Raw genomic sequence first — 13012 nt, 5'->3', positions numbered from 1 at the left:
GATGTCTTTAGATGCTGTAGAATATAATTTTCCCTTCATGTGAATTAGGAGACCCAAACCTGTTCCAGCATGACAATGAGCCTGTGCACAAAGCCAGCTCCATGAAGATCTACTTTACAAGATTTGGATTGGAGGATCTCCTGCTAAAGAACTCTGATTGAACATGATGAATGTGAACACTGACTGAACCCCAGGCCTCCTCACTTTCATCACATACATCAGTACCTGACTTTATTAACACCCTTGTGGGCGAATGAATCTTCATTAATTTAAAGCGGAACATCTTCCCAGAACAGTGGAGGTTATTCTAGCAGTAAATGAGAAATAAATGTGGACTGGGATATTTTTAAAAGGCACATGCCAGTCATATTTTTAGGTGTCCACAAATTTTTATTCATAGAGTGTAGCTGTAGTTCACATCCTTAAAAAGTCTTTAGGATCGACCTAAAAGGTTTTCCTTAATGCCATGTGGGTTTCTTTATTCAACTGTAAAACATCAAACTCATTTATTTTACTTTTTATTAATACATTTTTACAGTGTGACTTGAACATGGATATCTACCATATGACTGGATTTCCAGCTCAGATTTTCAAGCACTGTAACAAAATATATTTAAAATGAGCTCTTTCACTTTCTTCCCAAGTGCAGCCATGTTGGTTTTGGGCATCACTTAGCAATCAGGTAGCAATCAGCTTCAGCAGCTTCATGGTAGAGAATTGCTTTAAACAACTGACACAGTTGAATGAGGTAAATGATCTGTCTAATGAACCAGGGCTTCTCCATCCTGCTTCATTTCAAGTGGCTGGATGCTCTGGGGGTCTTTAATCTACAGGATTGCAAATGTTCATTCACAGTAATGTATAAAAATGTGATTAAAAAACTGACAAGTGTTGTTAAGATGTTAAAAGCTGACTAGAGTGCAGATGTACAGTATTTATCCATGACCTGCTATAGCATTAGGGAGGTGGTAGCTCAGTGGTTTAGGCATTGGCCTCTAGTTTGGAAGGTCATGAGTTTAAATTCCAGCATCACTGATTCACTCCTGCTGATTTCTAGAGCAAGGCTCTTAACTCTTAAGTGCTCTGGATAAGTGTGTCTGCCAAATACTGACGAGAATTTTTACATTTTGGTTCAGGATATGACCTGTGCTTCAAAATCTTGAATTCTGATTAATCTCAATCATTTTAATAATAATTATTAAGATTCAGAATAAGAATAAATTAAGAATAATCTAATTAGTTCCAGCTGTTCAAAGGGCAAACAAAAACTTTAATTTAATGTCTTTTGTAGCAAGAGCTTGAAAACCAGTGACTTTGGAAATTCATTCATTAGAGTTCCATCATTGTTGAGGTTACCAGCTGTTTCCTGATGGAAAATCACATACAAAACTGTTCATGGAGATTGCAGTTCCAAGTCACTGTAGCAGAACTGTAATGAAGAAAAGTCCTGAGGTACCAGTGGCCGAACAGAACAGTCCCGAGGTACCAGTAGCCAGTGTTCCTATCTATTTCTTCTCTTTCGATCTGCCCAAATTGTCTTGACACTCAACCTCATGATGGAGTTCTCTTCACTTGTAGGCCACTCTGTGTGGGGATGGTTCCATTTCAACAGTCTAAAGATCCATAAAGTTACCAAGCAGCTCAAGAACTTTGAGGATGGATTTGGACTGTAATTAATGTCAATAGTCTACTACAATGGTTCAGGACCATGGACAGTTTCCTATTAACACGCCCATCACTGAACTGTAATCACCTCAAAAATAATGGAACTGTAATGAATGGACATTTGGTGTTGAGTATATGGTTCCCTTTTAAATCTCAAGGTTTCTTCCCATTGAAATCACAGGGAGTTTTTCCTTCACCAGAGTCACGACTGGAGCACTCATTAGGGATAAAATTACAATCATAATGAACAAACGTATAGGCACTAAACATCAACATTCTTTTATACAACATTATAACTGCTTTATTTGTGTAAAGCACATGTTGAGTCAATGTTCATTGTTAGAAGAGCTCTACAAATAAATCTGACTTGCATTGAATAGTCGCGAGTGATTTTCCATTGATGAGAACTTCATCAGAACATCAGGATCGCAGGATCAGTCAGGTCCAGGGAGCAGAAGGTGACAGGATCATTAGTATGTCAGGACACATAGCTTGACAGTAGGTCTCTCCACTCATTAAATTTTCTCATTAAATTAGTGTAAACATGAGAAATTACTTCATCAAATCTGGTTTGAAGCCTTCATAAGCGAACTAGTGCTAGAACAGCTGCTATAAATACATGTTTGGAGATTTAAACAGATATCCAACGTTGGAACGATGAAAGATGAAAACATTTATTTAATTGTTGAACATTAATGGTTTTTCACCATCTAATAGAGTGACCAGGAAAATAAATCAGGGGAAAAGTTTGTCATTAGGCGAATGACAGAGGTCGTATCTGTCTGTAGTAGAAAGCTAATCATATTAGAATTTCATTTTGTCTGACATAAATTATATCCAGATGGTTTGGATATAATTCCTGCAGGACCTTATTTCCAGCCTGGTAGGTCATTTCATCCTTTTTGATCCATCTGTACTGTGTGGTCTGTGACCCAGCTTCCTCTAATCCTTGCATTGTCACTCGCATATCATGTAGAACAAATGCTCAACACACATGAAGAAATCTATACTGCTTCAATTTACATTGGAGAAGGACAAACAAATGATTGGGACTGTACGAGAACAATGTACACCATGCTTCAGAAAATATATTCCTATTGCTGTTTTGGTTTGGGTAATGAAGGTCTACTAGGTACTAATATCTACTAGGTTGAGATCATGTGCCATTTCTAACATTTTCATCCCATCATGACTTTTGGGGGAAAGAGATCCTGGAATAGAGATCACTCAGGATGTCATGCTGAAAAGTGTTTCGTCGTAGGATAAAGGTGATGAGTCAGCAGAAGGTTTAAGAAAGGGAAAATTATTCAAGATAAACAAATGCTCTAAACAGATACATCCAGTTAAGACACCAAACAGAATAAAAGGTGATTCTTTTGATGTAGATACGAGTAAGCAGTCAGGTATAAAACCTGTTCATCTGTAGTGACTGCCAGTGGCGTCAATTAGGCTTCTTACAGCTGAGGCCACACCTACTTCATACACAGGATTAAACCCTGAATACAGGGTTATTCAAGGTTTAACAATAATATAATAATATTTGATTTGGCATTTAAGACCATGTTTAACAATAGAAACAGCAAAACATTTCATGAACTCTATTAAAGAGCAGTTTTTTAAAGTTTTAAAATCAAATGAATCTCTTTACAAACAGATTCTTAAAATATTTGTTCAGAGGTCTAATAATTATTATTGTAACATAGTTCAAAAACATCATTTATTGAGTTTTGATAATATTAAATATTTGGCTGAAACTTGGTTGATTTTTAAGATTTTAAAAGGTTATGCACTTCCCCATATTGTGCCATTTATAATGCAGAAGGATAATAATGGCAGAGTAACAAGAGAAATTACTACCGGAGTCTGCTGTACAGATCAGGTGTACCATGTTTGGATGGTCTTTTCTGTTAGAGCCAATAACTATTGGAATAATTTAATTTAGGAGTAGTACAAGTTTTTTTATTTAACATGAAAATAAATGGTTAAATGCAAATCACATTTGCAATCATGTGTATTTTTTTTTTAATCTGCCATTTTTATTCTGACAATTGTTATTATATGTAATTATAGATGTTATTTTATAAACCCAGACATTAGTGTTGCACAGGTCAGCTCACTCTTAGTGTCGGTCTCAAGCCCGATAAAAGACTTATACGTCACCGTCTGCTCCTCCTTCTTCTTAAAATACGTATTCACCACTGCCATTTCCATCCTTTTAGCAAAATCTACCACCATCTGCCCTTCCACATTCCTCTCCTTAAAACCATACCTACCATCACCTCCTCATCACCTCTGTTCCCTTCACCTACATGCCCATTAAAGTCTGCCCCAATCACCAATCTTTCATTCCTACGTTCACCTTCTACCACTTCATCTAACTCACTCCAGAATTTTCCCTTCTCCTCCATCTCACAACCGACTTGTGGAGCAGAAGCACTGATGACATTTATCATCACTCCTTCAACTTCCAGCTTCACGTTCATCACCCTATCAGAAACTCTCTTCACCTCCACTACACTCTTACTGTACTCTTCCTTCAGAATCCCCCCTACACCATTTCTCTTTCCATCCACACCATGATAGAACAGTTTAAACACCTCCAATGTTCCTGGCCTTACTCCCTTTCCACTTGGTCTCCTGAACATACAACACATCTACCTTTCTCCTCTCCATCATATCAGCTCCCTCTCTCCCTTTACCAGTCATAGTACCAACATTTACAGTACCAACCCGAACCTCCACTCTCCTCCACTTCTCCTCCACTCTCCTCCACTTCTCCTCCACTCTCCTCCACTTCTCCTTCACTCTCCTACACTTCTCCTTTCCCTGCTGTCTCTGTAGACGTCTTCCTCCTCTTCTTCTCCTCCTTCAGCCAACAGCAGCACAATTTCCACTGGTACCCTGTTGTTAGTGATACCTGTGGTGGTCGTTTGTAACCCGGGCCTCGACCGATCCGGTATGAAATTCTGATTCGTGATCTGCATGTTTGATTCGACATGTTTTACATTGAATGCACTTCCTAACAAAACCCTCCCCATATATCCGGGCCTGAGACCGGCACTAAGAGTCACCTGACTTGTGTAACACTAATGTCTGGATTTTCTTAACTAAACTAAATAAATAAAATAAAATAAAATAATAACTAAATACAAATAATCCAAGGGGAAAATTTGTTGCCCAGACACTACTGCTCTGATTAAATAATTGGCAGAGACCAAATGCGCTAAACTCACAAGCAAGAAGTGTAGATACCCATGATTTAAAAGACTCGGGTAAAAGTTGAAGTTCTGATTGCACTTTTCCACTCAAGTTAAAGTAAAGAAGTTTGTGCTCTGACATGTTCTTCAGTAAAAAGTAGCCGTTATTACTACCAGTTTTAGTCACGGAAACTCTGTAAATTCTACTCTGAGTAAATGATAAAAGAACGACATTTTGTTTTTAATTAAAGTAGATTTTTAATCCTGTAACTTGTACTTCAATAAAATTCCATTGATGTAACAGTAGTTTTACTTGAGTATTGCTCTTTCAACCCATGCCTAATGTACTGTATCTTTTACAAACAGTGTATCAGTTCATCTTTCTCTTCCTTACACACATAGATCTGAGATACAGCTGTTTCCTCTCATAGTCCAGTAAGCAATAGAAAACTCCACAGCAGTGACCTCATGCATTACAGCTAATTAAGACCCTTTATTTATTCAATTACCACTGCAGTGCCTCGCTGTGTCTCCACAACATGAGACACGTGGACAGAGCATTTTTTCTTTCTGTCATTCAGTCCAATCCAGAAGCTTCTGACCAGGACTTTTTGGCTAGACCTTTAAGGATTTAAAATAAAGCCACAACACTATATAGAGAAGAGCTTCTGTGGACACCTGAGCATACGATTGGTATGTGCTTCTTTTTGAACACCACATTTAGTTCCTATTTGCTGTTAAAATAAGTTCTACCTTTCTGAGATGTTCCACTATTTTCTGTGGAGATTTTGTGGAGATTTTATCAGATACAAGGGTGTTAGTAAAGTTATATACTGATGTAGGTGAGAAAGTGAGGAAGCCTAGGGTGCAGTCAGCGTTCACATTTATCCCAATAGGGTTGGAGCTTATAGCAGGAGTTCTTCCAAGATTTTCAATCTATGTAAAGCAGATATTCATGGATCTTCATGCACCAGTGCTAATGCTTTATTAAGCTACATTTATACGTCCTGTTAGGTGTTTTCTAGTAACCATTCAGCAAATAGTAGCTTAGTGGTTATGAGCTTGGAAAGTTGTGAGTTGAAATTCCAGCACTGCCAAGGTACCAGTGTTGGGACTGTGAGAGAGGCCTTTAACCTTTAACTGCTCGGTTGTACAGGTTGGTGCGGGGAAACGGGAAATAGATGCACAAAAATCTCGGAGCAGGCGACCCCTGGGTGTTGGTGATCGTTTTGAACCAGTGCGAGCTCACCATGGCTCCTCACGATGGCAGCTCAAAAAGCCTTGATATTCTCTGGTGCCCAGGCCGTTCAACACCACCTGGGGACTTGCTTTTTAAGGTTGAACCCGTTTCTTCAAAACATTCAAGTAGGGCACGACCATGATGTCATAACTGCAGAAGATCCCTTTGTGCAGCTCTCACACTATCACTATTATTATAAACAGTAAACGCTTGTTGTGCTCCACTCTGCTGCATCGTTATATCTAACAGCAAGGAATTCGAAATGAGCTCGCACTGTTTCTCAACTATTACAGATGTCCCAGGGTTTGCCAACTCCTAGTTCCAAAGATTCCCGTTTCCCTGCGCCACCCTTTTTTTTTATGTTACTCTGGTGTGCACCAAAAGTAAATGTAAAAATCCTGTTTTAACCGAATATGTTGTTATTATTGTCCTAATTTCCTCAACGGAAATTAATTTAAATGCTTATTTACTTTTTTGAAACGGAGACAAAATATGGTACAAAAATGGGACAGGGATCGAATATCTTCAGGGGGAAAGAAACGCGTGAGTTGACTAAATGCAGGCATTAGCATGTCTTTGTCCTTGTGCCTCCCTGAGGCTTTTTTTAGCTGTTTACTAAGCACCACATTGCAGGCTGTGGCCTGGTGGCAAACTGATCAATGTCTCCTGCATGGCTCCATGAAACTCTATCAATCGAATTGATCTGGTCTGAAGATGAAGTGAATGTGTCTCAACCGGTTGTGTGGGATCAGTTACAGAATGTGAACAAACAAATGAACCTTAGCACTGTTTGTACATAGCATTACACAGCATTTAGCTTTAACCGTAGTGTTTATTTTACCATCCCTAGAAAAGAAAAACCCCTCACACACACCCTCAAAGGCAACTGAAAAGACAGCAGTAAAGTTCTCTACATCCTTGCAAAAGGAAGTTAAAGGGAAGATATCAAGCTCCACACAAACTTTCGATCGTATCGATTTATATGCAGAGTCTCAATTAGAGTGAAATTTGATTTGGATTGGTTTCACACTGTAACCTTTCTCAGCAGCCCTGCGTAGTTTCCATCAGGGCATCATGCTGGATCAGGCAGGTCTGGAGAACAGAAGGACACATGATCACTGATATCTCAGGAGCATGTTTCGTTTGACCGAGAGGGTCCTTATTGTTACATAATACAATATTATATAATTAAAAACACTGTACAGTGTGATCAGAGTGCAAGCAGAGACTCAAGCAAGACATCATAGCTATGACATTATAACTGAAAGCAAGATAAAACCTTCTGTAAGTGTGTGGGGGAACATCAGCATCCAAACATCTTGGTTTACCAAAACACTCCGCTACCTAAGAAAAACGTATTCACAGGGGGCTTGAATAAACAAATGTTTTTAACCGAGACTTGAACACTGACTCTACGAGTCTGCATCCAGAATACTAATTGGAAGGGTGTTCCATAACTACAGGTGTTTTTAAATAAAAAGATCTGCCCCTGCAGAAATAATCAAAGTAAAGGTACCAACAAATAGCCTGCACCTTTTGATTGAAGTAGTTGTGGTGGATCAAAAGACACCAAAAGTCTGTTCAGGAACTGTGGCATGAGAGACAATGTAGAGTGGATAAGATAGAGATGTTGTGTTCATATCTTCTGGTTTTGGTAAGGACCCTTGCTGCTGCTTTCCCGACTCACTGTTTATGCGCAGAAGATCTAGACAGGCTCAGATGGGAATTTGGGACACTGTGTAAAATGTAACTAAGAACATAATGCAATGATTTGCAAATCTCATAAACCCAGATTTTATTCCCAGTGGACCATAGAAAACATATCAAATGTTTAAATTGTGGAAATGAACCATTTTAAGGAAAGAATAAGGTCATTTTGAATTTGATTTGGAAATAATTTTTTTGCAACTATATGTACAACTATTTACAACTAAAACATGATTGGGTAAAATTATTATATATTAGAGAGGCAGAGTCTCTTCACCAATCTTTAAAAAACTGTGTCTACAAACTTCAGAACTTCAGAATAATTTTCCTCAACATCAAATTGAAAAACAGTTGAATAGCTCATCATTTACAGAACACAATATCATCAAAAGTTTCAAAGAATGTGGAGAAATCTCAAGGGACAAGGGTGAAAATCAATATCAGATGATCTTCAGGTCCTCAGGCGGCACTGCATTTACAATATCATGATTCTGTAATGGAAATCACTGAATGGGCTCATTAACACCTCCAGTAACCATAGCCTGTGAACACAGTTTGCATGCCATCCACAAATGCAGGTTAAATCTCTACTATGAAAAGAAGGCATATGTGAACATGATCCAGAAACTCCGGACTAAAGAGGAGAGGGACCATCTGGCTTGTTATCATTGGGCAGTTTAAACAAACTCCATCAGTGCTGATATATGCTATATACAGTTTTTAGAGCAACAAATGCTTCCATCCACGTCTTTTACATATTTGAGCAAGACACTGCTACAGTAACTGCATACTGCATCTTTTACAATAGCATGACTTTATAGTAGAAGAGTCCAGGTGCTGAACTGACCTGCTGCAGTCCAGACCTTTCACCATGTCAACATCATCAAACAAAAAGCACAATAAAGGAAACCCAGAACTGCTGATCAACTAAAATCCAGACACATATGGGACAACATTCCTCTCCCAAAACTTCAGCAACTGGTCTCCTCGGTTCCCAGATATATATGAACAGAAGACGCAATGCTACACAGTGGGAAACATGGTCCTGTCCATACTTTCTTGAGACGTGTTGCAGCCATCAAATTCTAAATGACCTTATTTTTTCCCTTAAAATAGTATAAATTCTCAGTTTGAACATTTGATTGTGTGTGTGTGTGTGTGTGTGTGTGTGTGTGTGTGTGTGTGTGTGTGTGTGTGTTATTGTAAATATAATATAAATCATGGCATTCTGGGTTTTTTTGGTTTGTTTTTTCACGTTTTACACAGTTTCCCTACTTTTTTGGAATTGGAGTTGTAGTTTGGTTTAGCTGCATTGCTGGGTTCCCCCCTGCTTAAGGAACCACAACAAGTAAGAAATACATTAGGATTTAATCTCAAAGAGCACTGCCTGTGCAAACACATCAACCAGAAAGAGAGTGTGAGAGGTGCAGGCCAAGACAGAAGTTTGGGTGCAAAGAAAAACACTTCTTTGTGCTTTTTTAAGGCTGAAACAGAACGGAAAGCATGGGTACTGAATCTATCGCAATGAAACTGCAAACAGATAAGAAACTTTTGGTTTTATAGCAAACAAGCCTCTCAGAGATACATGTTTAGTGATAATTGTCTTAGTGAGAACTAATAACCACTTATTAATTTCTGTGCAGAACGACTCCTGGAGCGAGCTGTACTCCTTCGCCCTGTTCAAGGCCATGAGCCATATGCTGTGTATCGGGTACGGACGCCAGGCCCCGGAGAGCATGTCTGATATCTGGCTCACCATGCTGAGCATGATCGTAGGAGCCACCTGTTACGCCATGTTCATCGGCCACGCCACCGCACTCATCCAGTCGCTGGACTCGTCACGCCGCCAATACCAAGAAAAGGTGGGAAAGGTTCTCCTTGAGCAACACACACCTGCACGCGCCTGTTACATGTGCCATCTAATGTTTGATCTCAGCAGATAAAAGTCAGCAGATATCTCCTGTTTAGCACGAACAGGTCTGCTCCGGCTGACCACTGATGCAACACAGATCTCTGGGTAGTCTAGATCTGGCGTCTCTCCCGTCTGATCCACCGGCCGCAGTAATGGCTAGTGCTTTGATTCTCACAGTGGCATCTGGTGGTTTGTTTACTGCAGCTCATCTCCTCATGTCTCCAACCATTTGGCACCCTATTAGATCTTTGTGTTGTGTAGTTTGTTTTGATCCTGCTCTTTTCCAGACCTGGCCTTTTTTTTTTCATCTTTTCTTATTTCTTAAATAGAGATTTTTTCTAGATTTTTTACTACCTATGGAAATAGGGCATGCAAGTTCAAAGCACATTCAGAGAACACTGAGGTATTCCAAGTAGCTTCTATAATTCATTTAAGCAGTGATTTAACCCAGAAGCTGCTGAAGATTAGCACTGTGGTTAGGGCCGACCTTCCAGTGTGTGCAGCTGTTTGAGGGATTAATCTGGCTGTGCTGTTTACACAGATCATACTGATTAAGTAGTAAAGTCTTTGTTTGAATGGAAAGGGATAAATACAAACCCTATGAGGTGGAAATATTAGTATAGTGTTGTTTATGGAGAAAGACCAGAGGCTGACGGTGTAGGATAAAGTATGATATGAAATTAACTCTTCGGATCGCATACGATTTCTGGACTTATATCTGTTACATGATATTAGTGAAAAAACTCTGAATTGTAAGATTTACATAGACAGCTCCCAGTGTTCTTCTGGAACATGTCCTGGAAATCTTCTTTCCGAAGTGTGTCGAGCATCTTCTGAAGTTCACGCTGGATTTCAGCAACGGTGTCAGAATGGCGAGTTTTGCGCTGCATCTTCATCTTCGTGAAGAGGGTGTAGTTTGCAGGAGCCGAATCTGGAATGTTGGGTGAATGCGGATGTGAGTTTGTGTTGTTTTTCTTGCGAGAAACTCACGTATGAGAAGAGCTCGGTCACAAGAGCGCACATGGTCAGAATAACACACGTCTTCAGATAAGCACCAGTTCCACAGCCCCTGATGTACACAGGACCATGTCTTTTGGCACTCTGACTTATGAAGGTCGGTGCTCCCTGTGACTGTGTATGCAGCCTTGTACTGCCCTCTGTTTTCGTGTTACAAAACTAGTGTTGAAACCTTTTGATACCAGCTCGTGTTAAGGCTATGGGCAGTGTAGAATGTGTGGAAGCAGGTCATAAAGTACACTATATACTGTATATATACATGAATAAATGTTGAGAGGTTGTATTAGTGCAGGATGTGTGTAAGGCACAATAGTGTAGAGAATGTGGGATATAAAAATGTATAATAATGAGGCAGTAACGCTACAATGCCACCCTCTCGGTTACAGTTATTTCTATTGTTGGACTTTCATGCAATCTTTAATAACCAGAATATTACAAAAGTATATTTTCCCTGAAAATCCACCTCTACTGTATTATTATTTTTTAATAACAACGTGACCTAGCAAAACGACGAGACCATCACGAGTGCTCAGAAGATCTCGTCACAGGCGGCAGACATTCCTTTTTTATTAATCATTACGGTGCGTCTCAGCCGAGCCGAGCGCTGAAAGAGAGCTGTCTAACGTGTGGATGCTTCTGGCAACAGAGCCATGGAACACTCTTAAGAGCCTGACAAAAGCCATTCTTTGAACAAGATAACGTGTACTGTATAATGGGAGAAAAGCTAGCAGCTTGGTTTCCACGATACGGAGCAAACAGACGTCTACAATTCCTGCGCTGGGAATGAATGGCACTGATAGAGACGTTGGTGCTGCTGGAATTAGTTTGAAAAAGCTCGGGTATGGACTAAGAGCTGCAGTAAGCATGCATTCAGGTGTCGATAGGAAAAGGTTTTTATAGATATGAACCAAAATGATAAATAAATCCAGCCTGTAGTGCAAGACATAAACAAGATCACACATTTATAAAGACATCAATTTTAACTTAAGACACTAAGACGAGGTCCTTGAGCATCACATCAAGTGCTCGTTGCTGGTTGGACGAAGTGTAGTGATCATCATTTTACCTTTAACAAGTTGATGTGTACCACTGTGCCCTCCAGGTCATGGCCTGTGTGTAAACATCAGCACAGTATGTTCTACACACTTTCACTTTCATACATGTGTATGTGTCTTTATATACACTCACACATACAAACAGATATAAATAGCTATGGCCTATCTATAACCTGGAGTGTGGCCTGAAGGTGCTAGTTTCCACTTCACCACAATGCGTATGTATGTGTGTGTGTGTGTGTGTGTGTGTGTGTGTGATTATGAGCTCCCTGTTTTCCCTTGTTGCCCAATCAAGTCCTACACTGTTTGTACACAGTGTTTCCCTGATTCCCAGTACAGCAGTAAAGCACTAAATGTCATGTAACAGCAATGCACTCACTTTAGCGACTGGTCTGGAAGGTATAGCATTCAGGGGTAATTCCTTAAAAGTTTACCCACTTAAAGACTCTTCCTACCAGGTGTCCCCAAACGTTTTCCTGCGAGGGGGTCGGTCTGTAACAGAAAAGCACATGAGCCAGAGTGACTACCAGTATTATAACTGATAACTGATTAATTACATATCCATCAATACTGAACTTTATTACAAAAAAAATATGAATATGAATATATTCATTAATCAATATAATAAAGTATTGAAAGTCTTGTGTGTAAAAACAAACAGCATGTTGCTTCAGTGATTCACCTCTAGAGGCCGCTCTTGCAAACACAGCAGACTGGAAGCCGGAAAAACTATCGGTATGGATTTTTGCTGATAGCTGATAGTTCCAGAGATCAACTATCTGTACCTCAAACTCTAATAAAAAACAGGGAATATTTTAGTTTGAAATCCAAACTTTACTATCAAACGCAGATATAATATTAATTAAACAAAGATTTAAAAATATGTCTCTGGCATTGTTCAGAAGGACGTTCCATAGTTTGGGGACCCCTGATTTTTACAGTCTGGAAGATTTTAGAAATGTATATAAGTGAGGTTTAGAAGAATGTGAAAACTGACTGCACCCCAGGTCTCCTCGTCCTACCTACAGCAGTACCTGACTTTACCAACACCCTTGTAGATAAAAGAATCTCCACAAAATCTAGTGGGACATCTTCCCAGATGGAGGTGGAGGTACCAATATAGGTTATTGAAACATGCAAATGGGGAATAATGCATCCAGAGATGTTCAATACAATCGTGAGCTCCTTCTTTGTTTTGGAGAAGAACCACATACAGCTG

At 39.5% G+C, this 13012-nt stretch overlaps 1 protein-coding gene across 1 annotated transcript in view; it reads left to right on the top strand.

Annotated features, from left to right (window-relative positions):
• Positions 1 to 13012, top strand: part of hcn2b (hyperpolarization activated cyclic nucleotide-gated potassium channel 2b) — a 43574-nt gene that overhangs the window by 13894 nt on the left and 16668 nt on the right. Inside the window, exon 4 of the mRNA XM_083559052.1 lies at positions 9453 to 9671. Coding sequence (XP_083415178.1) covers positions 9453 to 9671 — 219 coding nt within the window. The remainder of the gene's footprint in view (positions 1 to 9452; positions 9672 to 13012) is intronic.

This window comes from Silurus aristotelis (genome assembly GCF_946808225.1).
Source record: "Silurus aristotelis genome assembly, chromosome: 13".
Taxonomy (NCBI): Eukaryota; Metazoa; Chordata; class Actinopteri; order Siluriformes; family Siluridae; genus Silurus; species Silurus aristotelis.
This window is presented reverse-complemented; position numbering and strand designations above follow the sequence as displayed.